Consider the following 22,726-nt stretch of genomic DNA (forward strand, 5'->3'; position numbering starts at 1 on the left):
GCATGAAAGTCAAACCAGTTTAACCTCTCTGTCTGTCTTTCTGCAGATCACACATACGACGTGGTGACGATCGGCGCCCCGGCGGCTCACTGTCAGGGCTTTAAGAACAGCGGCCTGAGGAAACTCCTGCAGAAGTTTGAGGAGACAAAGAAACAGTGAGTCCACACAACCATAATAATAATAATAAAAATAGTAATAATGATATAAAGTATGTTCTGCATGCTGCTTTTATCCCCCTCTCCTCATTTATTACCAAACATTTGATCCATATGAAGTTATTTTGCGTGAGAGATGATTTATTTGGCTGCTCTGTGATCATTAATTCAGTTCTTTCTCAGCTTCCTCTTTAATTTTCTTTTGTTTTACTTTTATTGATCAGCGTTTATGAGGAGGAATGGTGAGTTGTTGCTCTGCTTCTTTTCCTTTATTTGTCCCGTCTTCACCTTCACAGACTGTTTGTTTCACATTAAAGCTTTATTTACTGCTTCCAGATCTTTATTCTCACTGTTTGTTTCATTTAAAGCTTTATTTACTGCTCCCAGATCTTTATTCTCACTGTTTGTTTCATGTTTCTGTTCACAGCTACAATCACTGAAGCTTCTGATTTAACTGTGTCTGTTTGAAGGAAACTCAAATGTTTCTGTGTGATATTTTATAACTGGACACAAAGTTTGTTGCAGCGCTGCTCGTTGTGTAAATTCACTCACTCAGTCGTCTCTTAAAACACATTTAGACGTATAAAAACTGACCTCCAGACGTCTCTAGAGACAGATGAGAGTGTGTGAAGGTTTCATGTCGTCTTTGTGTTTGTTTCAGATGGAAACAGGTTGTTAAACAGGCATGTGCATGTTATTAACAGATTAATAAACATTAAAGGTCGATACGAGGCTGCAGGTGATTGGAGGAAACAGCAGAGAGTCGTCAGCGTACGCTCGGATAATTAATTTAATTTAATTTAATTTAATTTAATTTAATTTAATTTAATTTAATTTAATTTAATATTGGGCTGTAACTAACGATGATTTTAATTGTGGATTCATTTATTTATTTTGGATTATTGTTTATTTAAACAATTAATCGATTAGTTGTTTGGTGAATAAAATGTATAAAAATATCAATGAGTGTTCCCAACCACAAGATGACGTCCTCAAATCTCTTGTTCTGTCCACAAACCAAAGAGATATTCAGTTTATTGTCATAAAGGAACAAAGAAACCAAAAATATTCACATTGAAGAAGCTGAAATCAGAGAATTTGGACTTATTGTCTTTAAAAAAACTGCTCAAACCAATTATTGGATTATCAAAATAGTTGACGATATATATAATATATATAATATGTCCTCCCTGCAGCAGTGCTCTGTCTTCGTCCCAGTCCATCGTCTACATCCCTCAGGACATCGTTCTAATATAATTATAATATAATATTATATATTTAATAAATATAATAGATATAATATGTAATATATATATAATATGTCCTCTCTGCAGCAGTGCTCTGTCTTCGTCCCAGTCCATCGTCTACATCCCTCAGGACATCGTTCTAATATAATATAATATATATATAATATAATATAATAATAATATAATATATATAATATGTCCTCTCTGCAGCAGTGCTCTGTCCTCGTCCCAGTCCATCGTCTACATCCCTCAGGACATCGTTCTAATATAATATATATAATATAATATAAAATAATAATAATATAATATATATAATATGTGTCCCTGCAGCAGTGCTCTGTCTTCGTCCCAGTCCATCGTCTACATCCCTCAGGACATCGTTCTAATATAATATATATAATATAATAATATAATAATAATATAATATATATAATATGTCCTCCCTGCAGCAGTGCTCTGTCCTCGTCCCAGTCCATCGTCTACATCCCTCAGGACATCGTCCGGGCTAAAGAGATAATCTCCCACATCAACACGTTGAAGACTCAGGTCAGCTACTACGCTGAGCGTCTGTCCCGCGCCGCCAAGGACCGCTCGGCCAGCGGCCTGGAGAGGACGCTCGCCATCCTGGCTGACAAGGTCTACTCTCATTTATTTCATTTTAAGTCCTCAGTCATTCCTGTTGGTTAAAACTAGTCATAAACTTTATTATTAAAGGAGCTTTCAGACAACAAACGCAGCTAAAAGTCTTTTCCAGCTTCATCAGATCTGTTCATATTTTTATTTTTTTTATTCATTTATCTTTATTTATTATATATTTTTTTCTTTATATTATTTTATATTTTTTTATAATTTCTTGTTTAAAAACATATTTTTATTATATTTATTATATTACAATTATATTCTATATATAATTTATTCATTTATCTTTATTATATATTTTTTATATTTCTTTATATTTTATATTTTTATTTTTTTATAATTTATTTTTTTATATATTTTAAATTATATTAATTATATTTTAATTATATTCTATATTTAATTAATTTATCTTTATTTATTATATATATTTTTTATATTTCATTATATTATTTTATATTTTTAAATTTTACATATTTTTTTTATATTTTATATTATATTTATTATATTTTAATTATATTCTAAACAGGATAAAACAGGATAGAATAAAGCATAGAATGACTATAATGATATAATAATATGTAATAACTGTATTACCCCTCTCTGTCTGTCTGTGTGTCAGACCCGTCAGCTGGTGACGGTGTGTGACTTATTTATTATATATATTTTTTATATTTCTTTAATATCTGTATTAACCCTCTCTATCAGACCCGTCAGCTGGTGACGGTGTGTGACTTATTAATTATATATTTTTTATATTTCTTTAATATCTGTATTACCCCTCTCTATCAGACCCGTCAGCTGGTGACGGTGTGTGACTTATTTATTATATATATATTTTTTATATTTCTTTAATAACTGTATTACCCCTCTCCTCTCTATCTATCTGTTATCAGACCCGTCAGCTGGTGACGGTGTGTGACTGTAAGCTGCTGGCGTCGTCCATCCAGGCCCTGAACGCAGCACGGCCCGACTACATCGCCTCCAAGGCGTCTCCGTCGGCCGACCAGGAGCAGGTGGTGCTGAGGAACGACCAGGACACGCTGCTCGCCACCTGGAGCGGCAGCACCTCCACCAGCCGCTCCTCGCTGCACGCCGACTGGACCGAGGAGGAGTGGGTCAGTCAGGGACAATCACCCATATATTAAAAATATATTATGATATATTAAAGACCTGCTAAACCTCTCAAGTCCAGGAGATTTCGGTTCAAATCTGTCCTTACATCACATGCATGGCTCCTTTTTCTCCACACAAACTTGGCTATCAGTCAGATTTTTCTTCTTCTTTCTTTAATTAAGTACTGATTTCTGTGGAAATGTACCAATATGTTTTACTATTTATAAACACAAAAACAGGATAAAAATTAATAAATAATAAAACTACAAAACAGTCTATTTGCATGTAAATTAAAAAAGAAAATTCACATTTTAAAAATGTTCTAGATATTGTGACACTGTGAAAAGCTGCTATGATTGAACTTTAACTGGCTTTCTCAGCTTGTCTACATATCAGATATAAATAAAGTTATTACTGTAAATAAAACATGCAAAATAGATCATTGGTTCATGGTTTCATACCAACAGAGATCAGCTACTGATTCTGTCCCACGTTTTATATGAAAACAAATAAAATAAACAAAAAATACACATTAAGGTTGATTATAAAGCTTTTAATGTTTATATTATTATCTCTGAGTTTAGATTTTGTGTTTACGTAACGGAGCTGGAGGTCCATATTTGTTTGTTTTACATAAAATGTTTATTAAGCAGAGTTACGGCGTGCTGCTGCCTGATCTGTGGCGTGCTGAAGAAGGTTTTTTTTCTTGTGGTCCTGCTCCAGGAGAAGGTGTGGGTGAACGTGGATAAATCTCTGGAGTGCATCATCCAGCGGGTCGACAAGCTGCTGCAGAAGGAACGCCGTCCCAGCGTCAGCAGCCACGACGGCGCCACCGCCACCGACCTGCAGGGCGGCGCCACCAAGAAAGGTAACACACACACACACACAATATATATATATATATCAAACAATGTTCACTCTATTGTTTCTTTTCTATTTCAAGGTAGAAATGTGAAATAATTCATGTTAATACGCTGATTTCATTTCATTTCATTTTATTAAGAATCCCCATTAGCTGTTGCCATAGCAACCAGCTAGTCTTCCACATACAACATACAATACAATCACAATAAAGAACTATACAAAAACAAAAATATCAAATGAAAACAAAACAATACATACAATATAAAATAGACAAACCCACACAATAGTTGACTATTTAGTAGTTGACATTTCATGTCATAATCTTCACCCGTCATGCATCATTTTCTGCAGGAAAACAAAGTTTAAATGTCAAAATGTTCTGACGAGTCACTGAATCAGGTTTCATCTGGAGTTTTTCTTGCTCTTATATTTCACATTTACAAATTAAATGAAGTTTGTGACTAAAATAAGGGAAAATTATCTAAATTACAAGATACACAACTTTTAAAATCACACCTTAAAATGAGGAAAATACAATAAATAATTATAGTTAAAAATGTAAATAAACCAGCACATTAAAGATGGTAATATTGACCCAGTTTAAGGTGTAAATTAATGCATGAATGATTGTGTAGGCTGTGACGGTGAAGGGAAGAGACGAGCGTTCTGGATCAACCCAGACAGTAAATCACAGGAATCTCTACCATCTTCATCACCATCATCATCTTCATCACCAGCTCCTCCCTCCTCCTCCTCTCTGCCCGCCCTCTCCTCCTCCTCCACCACAGACTCCTGTAGGTTCTCCTCCTGTTATTCATCCGAACTCCTCTCCTCAGGCTGGAGGAGCTCAGAGTGTTTTCTGTGTTTCTGCAGCTTTAAATCAGCTTGTTTTCACTCTGCAGCTGCTTCATGTTGATCTCTAGATATGAGAGTTTCTGTTTATTTACATGTTGTACTGCACACACCTGTTACACAGACCTGAGGGGAGAGGTCTGCACCAGACTCCATTCACAAAAACACTGATTTATAGAGACTGTATCCCAAATCAGACACATGTAATGTTGCACTTTCCGGTGTTTTCACAGTAATTTCTTGGTGGCTATAATTAATTTACACATATTTAACAATCTACATGTGAAGTTTAATGTATGTACATGGAGATTTACATGAATAATTCCAATAGAAAGTAACTGTGATGAGAGAAAGCAGTAAGATCTTAAAAGTCTATCTGTATTTTTACTGTTGTGTATTTTATTGTGAAGGACAGAAGGAGGAAGTTTAGTTTCACTCCATTTAATGAACTGGAAGCATCACATGATCATTTATATTAGTAGTTCATGTGATATTTTGATAGGATTTTATTTGAACGTGTCTGATTTGGGATAGTTACACTAACTGTGCAGAACACAGGAGCTGTTGTTGTGTTTCTGCCTCGGCTCGTTGATTTGTTTGTGTTGTTGTTTACCAGCTGAGTTCTGCTCAGTAAAATCACTGTTTCTGTTAATGGAGTCTGGTGCTTTAACACGACTGAGAGCTTAAAGGGAACCTGTCAACTGTCCCTTTACAGATCTGTTTTCAGTCTGATCTGTGTCCAGGTGTGTGTTTTACCTGCTCTCTGTGTGTGTGTGTGTGTGTGTGTGTGTGTCTGCTGTGTGTGTCTGTGTGTTAATCACGCCTCCATCATCGTCCTCTGTACAGATGGGAGTCCTGCTGCTGAGGAGGCGTACCCAGGTAAGAGCTGCTGTCTGTCTGTTTTCCAGGACTCTCAGATACTGAAGGGTTATAGACCAGAAAACCAGATAACCAGAGAGAAACCAGACAGAAACCAGATAGAAACCAGAGAGAAACCAGACCAGAAAACCAGAGAGAAACTAGAGAGGAACTAGATAGAAACCAGAGAGAAACTAGAGAGGAACTAGATAGAAACCAGAGAGAAACCAGACCAGAAAACCAGAGAGAAACTAGAGAGGAACTAGATAGAAACCAGAGAGAAACTAGCGAGAAACCAGATATAAATCAGATATAAACCAGACAGAAACCAGACAGAAACCAGACAGAAACCAGCGAGAAACCAGTGAGAAACCAGCGAGAAACCAGAGAGAAACTAGCGAGAAACCAGACGAGAAACCAGACAGAAACCAGACGAGAAACCAGACAGAAACCAGAGAGAAACCAGTCAGAAACAAGCGAGAAACCAGACCAGAGAAACCAGCGAGAAACTAGGCAGAAACCAGCCAGAAACCAGCCAGAAACCAGAGAGAAACCAGACAGAAACCAGAAAGAAAGCAGCAAGAAACCAGCGAGAAACCAGATAGAAACCAGATCAGAAAACCAGACAGAAACCAGACCAGGAAACCAGACAGAAACCAGACCAGGAAACCAGACAGAAACCAGACAGAAACCAGACAGAAAACCAGACAAAAACCAGAGAGAAACCAGACCAGGAAACCAGACCAGGAAACCAGACCAGGAAACCAGACAGAAACCAGACAGAAAACCAGAGAGAAACCAGATAGAAACCAGACCAGATAACCAGATAGAAATCAGTTAGAAACCAGAGAGAAACCAGATAGAAACCAGACCAGGAAACCATACCAGATAACCAGATAGAAATCAGTTAGAAACCAGAGAGAAACCAGCGAGAAACCAGATAGAAACCAGATAGAAACCAGAGAGAAACCAGAGACTATTAGAGATGACTTGTATTCTCAGAATAACTGAGTTTTGTGAGTAATAGTTTAGTTTGAGCTGAGATGAATCAGCTGACTGAGCTGTGAGAGAGAGAAGAGCTTTCTGATGTTAGAATCAGAAGGTTTTATCTCTCTGATCTCTGTTTGGGTGCCACAGCTTTAATAAAACTCAAAGAAACAGAATCACACTCTGGATCTCTCAGTTTGATGTGTTTGTGTTGTTATAAGCAGTTTGGTGTTTAGTTGTAGAGTCCTGCAGCTTCCCTCCATCTGCTGCTGCTGCTTCTGTCTCTGTTTCTGTCTGTAAAATCACTTTATATTAATTAATGAGACTGTAGCTGGTATCAGTCTGACCTGTCTGTCTCTCTGACCTGTCTGTCTGTCTGTCTGACCTGTCTCACCTGTCTCCCTGTGTCCAGGTGAGTGGAGTGAGGCCCTGTACCCCCTCCTCACCACTCTGACGGAGTGTGTCCAGATGATGAGTGATAAAGCCAAGAAGTCCATGGTGTTCCTGCTGATGCAGGACAGCGCCCCCACCATCGCCATGGACCTCACACTGCAGTATAGACGAGACGTGGTGTTCTGTCAGACGGTACACACACACACACACACACACACAGACACACACACACACACATGCACACACACAGACACACGCACACACACACACACACACACACACACACACACAGACAGACATGCACACACACACACAGACCTTGACTTCCTTACAGTTTAATCTCACTGAGTTACTTTAACAACCGATAAGTCTCTTTTCATCCTTTCAAAATAAGAGCGTCTGTTTTCAGAACAGGATTTTGCACCGTCCTGTATAAATACATCTTTTATTTGCATGTCTGCAATCTATTAATTCCTCCTTTATAACCTGAGAAATGATGTGAAATCACATCAGTCAGTGTGATTAATGAGTCACATTAAACCCTCTTCACCTATAAGTATTTAGTTTCCTATAATTCTATATGTTTATCCTCTAACCTGGTGCTTTATATTTATCTCAGCTGCTGTTTCTCTCGTTATATAATCAGACTCATGTTGTTGTTTCTGTTCATCCGTGTGTGAAGAACATCTGATTTATATAACAGCTGAGAAATTATTGTTTCATGTTCAACAACCAGGATTAAAGCTCACATGATCCACGAGACACAAACATCAGGAAACATTTAAACTGATTAAATCTGCACTAACATTAGAATTAATCAGTAAATATTGTGTATAAATGTTGACGACAGTAAAACAGACACTGATGTTCAGTTTCTCATCACAAAGAAAATCAGAAAAAACAAAACTAGGAAACATATTTCTGCTAGAATAACGTCTGTTCTGATCACACGTTTGTTTATCTGACTGATTTATTATTATTTCTAACACTACTCTCTATCTGTTTTGATCTTCTAACTTGTAAATATGTAAATCAGTAAATAAGGGGAGAGGGGTGTTTGGAAGAAAGCTGCCAACTGGATGATGTTAAAATTCTTCATACAAAATTAAGTTAATTGTTTTGTCAGATTTACATCAGAAAGCTGCAACACAAACAGCTACAGATGATTAAATAATTAAATACTGTGTGTGTGTGTGTGTGTGTGTGTGTGTGTGTGTGTGTCTCTCTCTCTCTCTCTGTGTGTGTGTGTGTGTCTCTCTCTCTCTCTCTCTCTCTCTCTCTCTCTCTCCCTCTCTCTCTCCCTCTCTCTCTCTGTCTCTCTGTCTCTGTCTCTCTCTCTCTCTCTCTCCCTCTCTCTCTCCCTCTCTCTCTCTCTCTCTCTCTCTCTCTCTCTCTCTCTCTCTCTCTCTCTCCAGCTGACAGCTCTGATCTGTGGCTTCATCATCAAACTGAGGAACTGTCTGAGAGATAACGGCTTCCTGAGACAACTCTACACCATCGGACTGTTGATCCAGTCAGAGAGCCTGCTGAGCACCTACGGTACACACACACACACACACACACACACACACACACACACACACACACACACACACACACACACATACACAGTCAGCTGTATGGGATTAGTACGCTGACATCAACTCATAATGAGACAAACATCCATGTTCACATATTGTTTTTGGAGCGATTTCAGATCACTTGTGAGCTGTTTTGTATCCTGCGTCTCTGCTCCCATACAGAAATATTATAACCTGCAAGGAGAAAAACACGCTTTGCATGCGCAGAGTCCACTCGCAAAGTTTTCAACTGCTCGCATGAGTGTGTTTTTTTTTTAAAGTGGGTGGTTTTTGTCAGTAAGCAGGGTTCATACGGCTGCTTTAAATCATTGAAAATGCTTGAATTTAAATGTATTTTCAAGGATTTTGGAAAAAGTGCTTGACTATCTCCATCCATAGACTATAGATAATCACATGTTCAATGTAAAATAATGAGTATCTATCTGAAATGAAGAGTGTAACACCATCTCTGTTGGTTTGGTTCAGTGAAATCTGCCTTTTAGTCTGTAAGAACTCATCTAGAACATGCAGCTTATAACAGGTGGAAGATACTGGAAAAGCTGGAAAATGGACCTTAAAGTCCTTTAAAAATGCTTGAATTTGAGTAAGGGGGCGGGCCTAGGGGGACATGCCAATCAGCATTGTACTGAATATGATTGGTTGAGCGATTAGACAGCGAGGTACGGCAGCTCCACTAGGACAAACAGGACAAACCTCACAGCCCTGAATCACTCAACAACATGGATGGAGGCTATAGATTATATTTTTCCTGCATTAATGCTCAAGCATGTATTGAAGGGTTTTTTATTTATTTAATAAACTGTGTTTATAATTTTCAAGGACAAATAATTACATCTAGAATACGAACAAAACAGTTTTACCAAAATAAAACATGTTCAGTCTGTGTGTGCAGCAGGATCCAAGATACAAAAAATGATCAGAGCGTTTTATTAAATTAATGTCACACAGAGACACACACAGACAGGTGATCAGACTGTAACAGGTGTGTGTGTGTGTGTGTGTGTGTGTGTGTGTGTGTGTGTGTGTAGGAGAGGAGCTGGCCATGTTGGAGGATATGAGCGTGGGCATCATGGACCTGAGGAACGTCACCTTTAAGGTAAATAAAATACTTTATTTATTTATTTAGTAACTTTGTTGTGTAGAAGATTCTCTAAAAACACAACAAACACTGAAATAACTGGAGAATAATAATTATCTATAATAATAAGAAGAAATAATAAGGTGCAATATGAGCTGATAGAACCAGTAACTCATTATATAATATAAATATATAGTTATTTATTTATTTTTTAGAGCTGTGATAATTAATCACCTAAAAAACAATTTTGATAATGTGTGAATTTTTTTTGTCAGTGTTTTTTTTTTAAGCAAAATGAAACACAGCTATTGTTCCAGCTGATATTATATATTATATAATATATTCTATATTTCATGCAGATCTGATTGTGTCTGACAGGAAACTGAAGATGTTTCAGTTTAGGACAAAAAAAACAAGAAATGTGTGCAAATATTTAGAAAAAAAACATGACAGACAAATGGATTCATTCAGTAAATAATGAAACAAATGAAGCCTTTTATTTATTTATCATCTTTATAAACCGATAATATGTGCAGTAATAAAGTAATAAACTTGCTGAGTGTATAAATGACCTCTTGGTGGCGTGCTGTGATATGATATGATGTAATGGCGTTGTGCAGGTGACCCAGGCGGCGGGCAGCGCGGCGCCCGACATGCTGCCGATCATCACGGGGAACAGAGACGGGTTTAATGTTCGCATCCCGCTGCCCGGCGCCATGTTCGACGCTCTGCCCCGAGAGATCCAGAGCGGCATGCTGCTCCGGGTCCAGCCAGTACACTTCAACGTCGGCATCAACGAGCAGCAGACCCTCGCTGAGAAGTGAGAACCAGATTCACATTAGAACCAGAACCAGAACCAGAACTAGATCAGAACAGAATCAGAATCAATGAGCAGCAGACCCTCGCCGAGAAGTGAGAACAGATTCACATTAGAACCAGATCAGATCCAGATCAGATCCAGATCAGATCAGAATCAGAATCAGAATCAACGAGCAGCAGACCCTCGCCGAGAAGTGAGAACCAGATTCAGATTAGAACCAGATTAGAACCAGATCAGAACCAGAATCAGATCAGAGTCAACAAGCAGCAGACGCTCGCCGAGAAGTGAGAACCAGATTCACATTAGAACCAGATCAGAATCAGAATCAGATCAGAGTCAGATAAGAATCAGAATCAACGAGCAGCAGACACTCGCTGAGAAGTGAGATTCAGATTCAGATTCAGATTAGAACCAGATCAGAACCAGATTCAGATTAGAATTAACGAGCAGCAGACGCTCGCTGAGAAGTGAGATCCAGATTCAGATTAGAACCAGATCAGGATCAGAACCAGAACCAGAACCAGAATCAGAACCAGAATCAGAACCAGAACCAGATCCAGATTAGATCAGAATCAGAATCAGCATCAACAAGCAGCAGACACTCGCTGAGAAGTGAGATTCAGAATTAGAATCAGAACCAGAATCAGAACCAGAACCAGAATCAGAACCAGAACCAGAATCAGATCAGAATCAGAACCAGAGTCAGATCAGAATCAGAACCAGAGTCAGATCAGAATCAACGAGCAGCAGACACTCGCTGAGAAGTGAGATCAGAATTAAGAATCAGTATCAGAACCAGATCAGAATTAGAATCAGAATTAGAATTAGAATCAGAGTCAGAATTAGAATCAGAATCAGAATCAGAATCAGAATCAGACTCTGCAGACTGAATCATGTCTCTGTGTCTCTGTGTGTCTCCAGGTTTGGGGACACGTCCCTGCAGGAGATCATCAACCTGGAGAGTTTGTCCAGACTCAACTCCTACTACGAACAGTTCAAAGAGGTTCTTCCTGAAGACTGTGAGTCCAAAACACTAACACTTTAAATATTATACAGCCAGCTGATCATCTGTCTGGAGATCACAACTACAGGACTCTAACAGGACCCCTCTGGTCTGGTCTGGTTGTCCCCCCCCAGGTCTTCCCCGGTCCCGGTCCCAGACGTGTCTCCCGGAGCTGCTGAGGTTTCTGGGACAGAACGTCCAGGCCAGGAAGAACAAGAACGTGGACATCCTGTGGCAGGCAGCAGAGGTGAAGCTCAACATGTCCCATATAATAATAATAATAATCATAATAATAATAAATTAGTCTTTTAGCAGTTTAAAAAAAGATAGAATTATTTTAAAAAGACACAAAATTACCAAAAAAAGACACAAAATTAATAAAAAAAAGACAGAATTATCAAAAAAAGACACAAAATTACCAAAAAAAAGACACAAAATTATTTAAAAAAGACACAAAATTACCAAAAAAAGACACAAAATTAATTAAAAAAAAGACAGAATGACCAAAAAAAGACACAAAATTTATTTAAAAAAAAGACAGAATTACCAAAAAAAGACTAAATTACCAAAAAAGACACAAATTAATTAAAAAAATAAGACACAAAAAAGTTTTTAAAAAGACAGAATTATTTTAAAAAGACACAAAATGACCAAAAAAGACACAAAATGTATTTAAAAAAAGACAGAATGACCAAAAAAAGACACAAAATTTATTTTAAAAAAGACTAAATTACCAAAAAAAGACACAAAATAAATTTAAAAAGTAAGACACAAAATTAATTAAAACAAAAGACAAAAATACCAAAAAAAGACACAAAATTAATTTTAAAAAAGACACAGAATTACCAAAAAAAAGACTCAAAATTACCAAAAATAAGACACAGAAATATTTTAAAAAGACACAAAATTACAATAAAAAGACAAAATTACCAAAAAAACACACAAAATTATTTAAAACACACACAAAATTACCAAAAAAAGACTTTATTAATTATCAAAAAAGATACAGAATTATTTAAAAGAGACAAAATTACCAAAAAAAGACACAAAATTTATTAAAAAAAAGACACAAAATTACCAAAAAAATACATAAAATTACTAAAAAAGACACAAATTGAATTAAAAAAGCCCCAGAAAGATAAATAAATAAATGTTTAAACGTGTGTCCCAGATCTGCCGGCGTCTGAACGGCGTGCGGTTCACCAGCTGTAAGAGCGCCAAGGACCGGACGGCGATGTCGGTGACCCTGGAGCAGTGTCTGATCCTGCAGCATGAACACGGCATGGCCCCGCAGGTCTTCACCCAGGCCCTGGACTGTATGCGCAGGTAGGACCTTCCTCTCCTTCTGCCCGGCAACAGCACGCATCACTGCTGCTGAGTGATTCTATTGGTCAGCTGTTGAAATATAATATACGCTGCTCATAGAAACAATCACTGATAAATACTGAGTTTTATTGATCGATCCTCTGTTGGTGGAAGAAAAGTGTTTGTTTTTGTTTGTTTTTGTTTGTTTATTTGTTTGTTGAGGTTTTTTCTGTGACTTTTCCTGTTGTAAACAAACGATGATGTAATGTCAGCTGTCTGTTCCTGTCAATAAAGTTTACCTGCACACACACACGGTTGCATCACACCACCTCCTCCTCTTCACCTCCTCTTCACCTCCTCCTCTTGTTTCCTCTCCTCCTCCTCTCCTCCCCCTGTCTCCTCCTGTTTCCTCCTGTTTCCTCTCCTCCTCCTCCTGCAGCATGAAGCAGCTTGTTAAGGACTTGTAAACAGCTGATTTCTCTCCTCCTCCTCCTCCTCATCCTCTCCTCTTGTCTCCTCCTCCTGCTCCTCCTGCTCCTCCTCCTCTTGTCTCCTCCTCCTCCTGCAGCATGAAGCAGCTTGTTAAGGACTTGTAAACAGCTGATTTCTCTCCTCCTCCTCCTCCTCCTCCTCATCCTCTCCTCTTGTCTCCTCCTCCTGTCTCCTCCTGCTCCTGCTCCTCCTCCTGCCTGCAGCATGTAGCAGCTTGTTAAGAATTGATAATCAGCTGATTTATTTCTGGTTTCTGCTGCTGAATCATTTCCCTCCGTTCTTCTTCTCCTTCATTTGAAACTAATAGAAACATTTTGAAGTTCAGTCTGCACCAGAGGAGGAGAACTTTACTCCTTTACTCCTCCAGGAGTCACTTAGAGAGTTTCTATCTGATGTTTCAGACTCAAACTCTGAGGTTTTTATTTCCAGGAGCTACTGCAGTCAGAGACTTTATATATAAACAATATTAACGTTTAATATTCAAACTGCAGACGACTTCAAAATGTTTGTTCCATCTAAAGTCTGTTAGTTTGTTCTGTTTCTATTTAAAGCTGTTAGTTTATTAGTTAGTTTTCTGTTTCTCTCTCCGTCTGTCAGAGAAATAAACATTTCTAATCTTTTCTTTCCTGATAAACATCTTTCTTAATTTTCTCCTTTTCTCTCTTCTTGTTTCCTCCTTCTCTCTCTGTCTTCACTCTCTCATGGTGTCGCTTCTTTTCTTTTCTTTCATTGTTTTGTTGTTTTATTGTTTTCTTCTGGTTACTTTGTGATTATTTTCTTTTTATTATTCTGTCACCATCAATATTTCACCTTCCACCTCCATGTGCACATCATCCCTTCACCTCCTGGCTCCTTCACTCCTTTCCTCCTTCCTTCTTCCCTTTTCCCTCCTGCAATCTTTTATTTTCTCCTCTTCTTCCTCCATCATCTCGCTTTACTCCTCTTTTTATTTCTCCCTCAAACCTCCTCCTCTCCTCTCCTCCCCCCACCTGCTCCTCCTCTCCCTCCTCCTTTCTCCTCCCTCTCCTCCTCCTCGCCCTCCTCCTCCTCTCTTCTTACCTGTCCTCCTCCTCCCTCTCCTCCTCTTCTTCTCCTCTCCCCCCGCTCCTCCTCCTCTCTCTCCTCTCCCTCTTCCTCTCCTCCTCTCCCTCCTCCTTCTCTCCCTCCCTTTCTCTCCTCTTCTCCTCTCCTCCTCCTCCCCCCTCCTCCTCTCCCCCTCCTCCTCCTCCTCCCCTCTCCTCCTCTTCCTCTTCTCCTCCTCCTCTCCCTCCTCCTTCTCTCCTCTTCCTCTCTCCTCCTCCTCCTCTCCCTCTCTTCCTCCTCTTCTCCTCCTCCACCCTCCTCCTCTCTCCTTACCTCTCTCTTTCCTCTCCCTCTCCTCTTTATTTCTCCTTTTTATTTCTCCTTCAAACCTCCTCCTCTCCTCTCCTCCCCCCACCTGCTCCTCCTCTCTCTCCTCCTCTTCTCCTCCCCCCCTGCTCCTCCTCCTCTCCTCTTCCTCCTCCCCCCCTCCTCCCCCCACCTGCTCCTCCTCTCTCTCCTCCTCTCCTCCTCCTCCTCTCCCTCTTCCTCTCCTCCTCTTCTCCTCTCCCCCCCCTCCTGCTCCTCCTGGGCCACCACCACCACCTCCTCCTCCAGGATTGGTACGAGGGAGGTGGTGACCCAGAAGAACCTGGTGGGGGTTCTGCCGGTGCGAGAGCTGCGTCTGGATCCAGGTCTGCTCTACTCGCTGCCTCTTCTGGCTCTCAGTCCGAACCTGCTGCTGGTCTGGATCTTCCTCAGCGTCGCCTACTTCCTCTCCAAGCTACGCTGCAGCTGAGCCAGCAGGAGGACCAGGAGCAGGAGGAGCAGGAGGAGGAGCACCAGGAGGAGCAGCTACTCTGAACAGAACTCTGATCTTCTTTCCTTTCTGGAAACTTCCATCTGCTTTTATTTTATTTTGCTCTTCCACCTTTAAAGATCTGCAGAGGGTCAAAACACGCTGGGATTATTATTATTATTATTATTATTATTATTATTATTATTATTATTTTCACATGCAGACTGAGCTGCTGTCACACTGAGTCCATCATTCTGAACTCACACATCCTCAAAAAACCCCAGAAACAACTTTTAAAACTCTCTTAAAAAAAATAAAATTCTCTAAAAAAGATGCTTTGATCCAGATAGAAGGAGATACTTACTCACTCATTAATTATTTAACATTATTATAAATCCATGTATTAAATTATCAGCCAATTCTTTAACATATAACTGAGATATAAAGAATAAAAAGTCTTCATAAAAGTATTTTCCTCCCAAATGAAACAGTTTCCAAAGATTACTGACATTAATTAAAGCTTCTCAAACATTAAATATATTCAATTAATATTAATTAATTAATATTAAATTAAACTCTAATTGAAGCTGCTTTCTGTTCCTGTAGAATCAGTGTGAAGGCTCAGTGTTACACTCAGTGTGTGTGTGGTAACAGCGCCCCCCAGTGGACACAATCTGAACTACATTTAAAACAAAAAAAGTGTTGTGGACGACTGAAGCTGCAGGAAAAAACATTAAAAACAATTAAATAAATAAATCTCTTGATAAATAAATACATTAAACGTACCAAAAATAATATTAAAAATAAATGTAATTAACTAATTAATTGATAAAATGTGACAAAAATGTATCTATTTACTTACATACACAATATATAATAAATAAATTAATACATCATTATTTATTATTTTAAAATTTGAAAAATAAATATAAATAAATACTGGAATTATTACAAAGGTTAATAAACGTCATATTTATTAATTAATTTTAAATTTCAATTATTTTTTGCACATTTCACAGCACATTCATTTGTTTATTTAATGATTTATTTACCTACATACACAAAAAATAATACATAAATACTTAAAAAAATGAAAACATGCAAAAAAATGTAAAGTAAATAAATAAATAAATACTGGAATTATTACAAAGGTTAATATTTAATCAATTAATTTTGAATTTAAATGATTTAATTTGTTTATCGAGTCATTTATTTGATGATTTATTTCTGTTTATTCCAGCAGCTTCTGTCCTCCAAACAGACGTTAATGTTAATGTGAATATGTATAAAATATGCAGATTATATAGAAATATAGACATATAAATGCTTTCAGGAGAGTTTTTGCTGATGGTAGCTTTAATATTGGAACAATATTTATTTATTTATTTATTGTGTGATCTGTTTGCTTGTTTATTGATCTTTGTCTTCCATGAGCTGCTGCACCTTAAAAAAACTAGAGCTTCTATAGATTTATATTTATATTTTATTCCTGCAGAAGGATTCTCTGTTTACATGCAGCTTCGATCATCATATTATTAAATATTTACATTAAATTAAATTAAATTATATATTATATTAGTTTCAGGTTGAAGGTTGTTGTTTGATGTTCAGGAAACGGATTTATTAAGATTTATTAACAGAATATTAACAGATTATTATAGATTATTAACAGATTATTAACAGATTATTATCTTTATATAGTCTAGAACTGAGTTTATCATTTTTCAGATGAACGATGAGGAATAATGATGAATGTTTTCATGCTTGTGCCAAAAGATTCAGTCAGTTTTATTTATTTATTCAGGCCACTAAATGGATCTAAAGGGATCTAAAGGGAACTAAAGGGATCTAAAGGGATCTAAGTGGATCTAAAGGGATCTAAAGGGAACTAAATGGATCTAAAGGGAACTAAATGGATCTAAATTGATCTAAATTGATCTAAAGGGAACTAAATGGATCTAAAGGGAACTAAATGGATGTAAATTGATCTAAATTGATCTAAAGGGATCTAAAGGGAACTAAATGGATCTAAAGGGATCTAAAGGGATCTAAATGGATCTAAAGGGATCTGTTAGGATCCTGTGTGTTTGTCTGAGAGCAGAAATGCCATAAATCTCTCTAAACGTGAGATATTGTTTCCGTCTGGAGGATCAGAGGAGAAAATAATGTGTCATGATTTTATTTCTGTCTGTAGCAAAAACTCAGAAAAACAAAACCCAAAGATTTAAAATCTTCTGACAAATATTAGAAAGAAAACGACACATTTTAACATTTAATATTTGGACATTTAGCTTGAAAAATTACTAAAATTCTCCTGCTTCAAGCTGCTTTTGCTTCCTAATCGGCACTTTACATAGAGCTTCCTGTACAGAACGTCTTATTATTATTATTATTGTTATTATTATTATTATGATTATTATTATTATTAATAAAGATTAAACTAGAGGACAGGTTTGGTTTGAGAGAGTTCAGCTTGTTTTACACATCAGAAAATGTATTTATTTCTCTCTGAAACACTTTCTGACAAATATAAAATATAATATTTACATTATTTCCCAGTCAGTAGAAACAATATTTATTGTAAAAACAGACATTTCTTTATCTCAAGGAATATTTGGGGAATTCTTCTCTTCTTTATATTTGTATTATTATTATTTATTTGTGTGTTTAGATCTACCTCTGTGAGACAAATTAATATTTAAATATCTATAATTGTAGAGTCACTGAGCAGCAGGATGTTAAAGGAATGAAGATTAAATATTTCTGATATTACATTATTAATTAACGCCCCGTTAAATGTGCAATTATTCCACTAGAATGCCTTCAGAAATATGAATATAGATCAAATATCTCTAGAGAATCAGGAAATATTTATGTATTTATGTATTTAATTGTGTTTATTATCTAAAGAGAATAATATGTGAGCTTGTGCCATAACTGTCACTTTAAATCTCTAAAGCTGTTTCTGTTATTATTATTACGTGTTATTAAGTTATTTAGCTGCTGTTTGACTTGTTACAGCTGCTTTTTTAATGATGAAATGTTTGTTTTTGGTGACAGATCTGAGCTTCTGTTTGTTTATTTGTGTTTATTTGTTGTTTATGTTGCACATCTGGACGCTCTGCAGCTGTTAATGTTCCACAGAAACTAATAAATCCTGCAGTCAGTGTGTCCCTGAACGCCTCGCGCCGCTCAATAAACCAGAAAACGCAGAAAATCAACAAACTCTTTATTTCTGTCTTCTTTAACCCTTTAATTCTTTAATTCTTTATCTTTAAACATTTAAATCTGTATCTTTAACCTTTTAAATCTTTATCTATATCTTTAACTTTAACCCTTTAAATCTTGTTATAATTGTTATTTATCTCTATTTGTGTTATTTTCCCTCAGTGAGGTTATTTGTTATTATTTATTGATTTTTAAAATATTTTTATTAATGTATTATTTAGTTTTTCTGCCCTCAGTGAGGATATTTATTGTTATTTATTCATTTATTTTAATATATTTTTATTAATTTATTGTTGTTTATTGATTTTATTTATGTTTTCCTGCCCTCAGTGAGGATATTTATTGTTATTTATTATTATTCGTTATTTATTTATTTGTATATTTTTTTTAAATTCATTTATTATTTATTTATTTTATTTGTGTTTTCTGCCCTCAGTGAGGTTTTTTATTGTTATTTATTATTTATTTATTTTCTATTAATTTATTGTTCTTTATTGATTTTATTTATGTTTTTCTGCCCTCAGTGAGGTTTTTTATTGTTATTTATTATTTATTTATTTTATATTAATTTATTGTTCTTTATTGATTTTATTTATGTTTTTCTGCCCTCAGTGAGATTATTTATTATTATTTATTGATTTTATTTGTGTTTTCTGCCCTGAGTGAGGTTATTTATTATTATTTATTGATTTTATTTGTGTTTTCTGCCCTTAGTGAGATTATTTATTATTATTTATTGATTTTATTTATGTTTTTATGCCCTCAGTGAGGTTATTTATTATTATTTATTGATTTTATTTGTGTTTTATGCCCTCAGTGAGGTTATTTATTGTTGTTTATTGTTGTTATTTGTGTTGTTTTCCAGCGAGGGCTGCAGGAGAGAGAACACGGTGAAGAACGTCGGCTGCAGGAAATACGCTTTTAACTCTCTGCAGCTCAAAGCCTTCCCCAAACACTACAGACCTCCAGACGGGACCTTCGGCAAGGTGGAGACCTGAGGGGACCTGTCGGGACCTGTCGGGACCTGAAGGGACCTGAAGGGACCTGGTGGGACCTGTTGGGACCTTTTATTTGTGTTTTCCTGCCCTTCCGGGACCTGCTGGGACCTAATGGAACCTGCTGGGACCTAATGGAACCTGATGGGGCCTAATGGGACCTGATGGGACCTGATGAGCCCTTTTATTGGTGTTTTCCTGCCCTTCCGGGACCTGGTGAGACCTATTGGGACCAGATGGGACCTGATGGGACCTGGTGGGACCTAATGGGACCTGGTGGGACCTTATGGAACCTGATGGGACCTAATAGGGCCTGATGGGATCTAATGGGACCTGGTGGGACCTATTGGGACCTAATGGAACCTGATGGGACCTGATGAGCCCTTTTATTGGTGTTTTCCTGCCCTTCCGGGACCTGGTGAGACCTATTGGGACCTATTGGGACCAGATGGGACCTGATGGGACCTGGTGGGACCTGATGGGACCTGGTAGGACCTGTTGGGACCTGATGGGACCTGATGGGACCTGATGGGACCTGATGGGACCTTATGGGACCGAATGGGACCTGGTAGGACCTGGTGGGACCTGATGGGACCTGATGGGACCTGATGGGACCTGATGGGACCTGGTAGGACCTGGTGGGACCTGTTGGGACCTGGTAGGACCTGGTGGGACTTGTAGGGACCTGGTGGAGCTGCAGGACTGTTCTGGTTCAGGAAACAATCAGACCGCGTGGAATCTGTTTCTCCTGAAGTCTCATATTAATAAATAAATCACATTATTCCGTAGTTTTTTTAATTAGTTGCTTATTCTGCAGAAATGTTGATAAAGTTTAAATATAAACAGCCCCGCCCACCAACCAGGCTCTGACATCATCAATATAAACAATCCCTTTATTATTATTATTAGAATAATTAAATCACTTCTATATCTATAAATAATGATCAGTTCTCAACCCAAAGTGTTATTAACGCCATGAATGTAATAATTCCACAAACGTAATAAAAATCTGCAGCTTTTAATGTAATAATTCCACAAACGTAATAAGTGTTAGCAACCTTTATATCAGGGGTCGGCAACCTTTATATCAGGGGTCGGCAACCTTTATACCAGGGGTCGGCAACCTTTATATCAGGGGTCGGCAACCTTTATACCAGGGGTCGGCAACCTTTATATCAGGGGTTGGCAACCTTTATACCAGGGGTCGGCAACCTTTATGGCAGGGGTTGGCAACCTTTAGACCAGGGGGCAGCAACCTTTAGACCAGGGGGCATGCAACCTTTATATCAGGGGGCGGCAACCTTTATATCAGGGGTCGGCAACCTTTATACCATGGGTTGGCAACCTTTATGTCAGGGGTCGGCAACCTTTATGTCGGGTTGGCAACCTTTAGACCAGGGGTCGGCAACCTTTATACCAGGGGTCGGCAACCTTTATGGCAGGGGTTGGCAACCTTTATACCAGGGGTTGGCAACCTTTATACCAGGGGTCGGCAACCTTTATGGCAGGGGTTGGCAACCTTTATACCAGGGGTTGGCAACCTTTATACCAGGGGTCGGCAACCTTTATATCAGGGGTCGGCAACCTTTATACCACGGGTTGGCAACCTTTAGACCAGGGGTTGGCAACCTTTATATCAAGGGTTGGCAACCTTTATATCAGGGGTCGGCAACCTTTATATCAGGGGTTGGCAACCTTTATATTAGGGGTCGGCAACCTTTATGTCAGGGGTTGGCAACCTTTATATCAGGGGTTGGCAACCTTTATATCAGGGGTCGGCAACCTTTATATCAGGGGTTGGCAACCTTTATATCAGGGGTCGGCAACCTTTATGTCAGGGGTCGGCAACCTTTATATCAGGGGTTGGCAACCTTTATGTCAGGGGTCGGCAACCTTTATATCAGGGGTTGGCAACCTTTATACCAGGGGTCGGCAACCTTTATGGCAGGGGTCGGCAACCTTTAGACCAGGGGTCGGCAACCTTTATGGCAGGGGTCGGCAACCTTTAGACCAGGGGTCGGCAACCTTTATGTCAGGGGTCATAAATACATATTTTTACAATTGGATCATGTAAGAATCACGACAATGATGTGGATTAAATTTTTTTTTTTTTTTGTCAAAGCCACAGGGAGCCCTGGAGAGGGTTGCCGACCCCTCGTATAGGCAAACAAACAAACAAACAAACAACAACAGCAACCACAACAACCATTATTGTTTGCATTATTACATTTGTGGGAAATCTCGAGTTGTGTTTGTGTAAAATGTGTCACGTTTGTGGGATTATTGCATTAAAAGCTGCAGATTTTGATCAGGTTTGTGGTTTATTAGTGTTTTATATCCAGAACAGTTCAGCTTGGACTGGGAAAATAAAACAAACAGGAATAAACGGAGCGTTTAAATGTCCAGCGGTGCTTTAATCCACATCCAGTGGATCAGAGAGTTTCAGTCTCACTGTGAAACAAACAAACAAACAAACAAACAAACAAACAAAGAGAAACTTTCTGATAAAAGTGATAAACTCACTCTTGTGCCTCGTTGACGTGTTGACAGATCAGCTGACTCATGGATCTATAATAATAATAATCAATCTTTATGGCTCTCCATCAGTAGATATCAGAGAAACATCACAGCAGGAAACAGAGTCCCGTCAAAATAAAAGTAGGATCATATGAGAGAACTTGGATCCCACATTTTGTTTCTATGCATTTTGTTTCTGCTGCTTATGATTAAAACGGTTTTATTTTTATTTTAAAGAAGCAGAAAAAAGGTTTTGGAGCAGCTGAAGCTGATTTATAAATGTATAAATGTCTCTGAAGAAGTCAGAAGGAACATTTTGGAGCATTTAATCACTTATTATTATTGTTTTTATCAGTTATTATTGAGTTTTTAGGTCGTAGCTGCAATGGCCTGTGTGAGCCACCGGGGGGCGCCACCGCTCTGTTTCACTGTTCATCTTTATTATAACTGAAATAAATATACAACTGATTGGTTTGGTTTCATTTTTATGAAGAGAAAACATCGTTTATTAGTGATTTAATCTGTTTTAGGTCATTTTTTAAATATCGAGAATGGATGAAAAGGGTCAAAAAGGAGGACAAGAGGACAGGTAGACAGGAGGACAGGTAGGTGGACAGGTAGACATGAGGACAAGTGGACAGGTAGACAGGAGGACAGGTAGAAAGGTGGACAGGAGAACAAGTGGACAGGTAGACAGGAGGACAGGTAGAAAGGTGGACAGGAGGACAGGTAGAAAGGTGGACAGGTAGACAGGAGGACAGGTAGACAGCAGGACAAGTGG

At 38.0% G+C, this 22,726-nt stretch overlaps 1 protein-coding gene across 3 annotated transcripts in view; it reads left to right on the plus strand.

Annotated features, from left to right (window-relative positions):
- Nucleotides 1-16,024, plus strand: part of LOC131962826 (inositol polyphosphate-4-phosphatase type I A-like) — a 39,505-nt gene extending 23,481 nt beyond the window's left edge. Inside the window, exons 13-27 of one of the 3 annotated variants that reach the window (XM_059327912.1) lie at nucleotides 47-155; nucleotides 380-397; nucleotides 1,852-2,038; nucleotides 2,935-3,156; nucleotides 3,878-4,022; nucleotides 4,654-4,812; nucleotides 5,717-5,749; nucleotides 7,128-7,300; nucleotides 8,524-8,647; nucleotides 9,717-9,784; nucleotides 10,387-10,586; nucleotides 11,508-11,605; nucleotides 11,724-11,836; nucleotides 12,761-12,915; nucleotides 15,025-16,024. In XM_059327912.1, coding sequence (XP_059183895.1) covers nucleotides 47-155; nucleotides 380-397; nucleotides 1,852-2,038; nucleotides 2,935-3,156; nucleotides 3,878-4,022; nucleotides 4,654-4,812; nucleotides 5,717-5,749; nucleotides 7,128-7,300; nucleotides 8,524-8,647; nucleotides 9,717-9,784; nucleotides 10,387-10,586; nucleotides 11,508-11,605; nucleotides 11,724-11,836; nucleotides 12,761-12,915; nucleotides 15,025-15,205 — 1,985 coding nt within the window. In that variant the 3' untranslated portion in view covers nucleotides 15,206-16,024. The remainder of the gene's footprint in view (nucleotides 1-46; nucleotides 156-379; nucleotides 398-1,851; nucleotides 2,039-2,934; nucleotides 3,157-3,877; nucleotides 4,023-4,653; nucleotides 4,813-5,716; nucleotides 5,750-7,127; nucleotides 7,301-8,523; nucleotides 8,648-9,716; nucleotides 9,785-10,386; nucleotides 10,587-11,507; nucleotides 11,606-11,723; nucleotides 11,837-12,760; nucleotides 12,916-15,024) is intronic. The other 2 variants (XM_059327914.1, XM_059327915.1) reach the window with 2 other exon arrangements.
- Nucleotides 16,025-22,726: the final 6,702 nt, after the last annotated feature.

Source organism: Centropristis striata, chromosome 24, assembly GCF_030273125.1.
Source record: "Centropristis striata isolate RG_2023a ecotype Rhode Island chromosome 24, C.striata_1.0, whole genome shotgun sequence".
Taxonomy (NCBI): Eukaryota; Metazoa; Chordata; class Actinopteri; order Perciformes; family Serranidae; genus Centropristis; species Centropristis striata.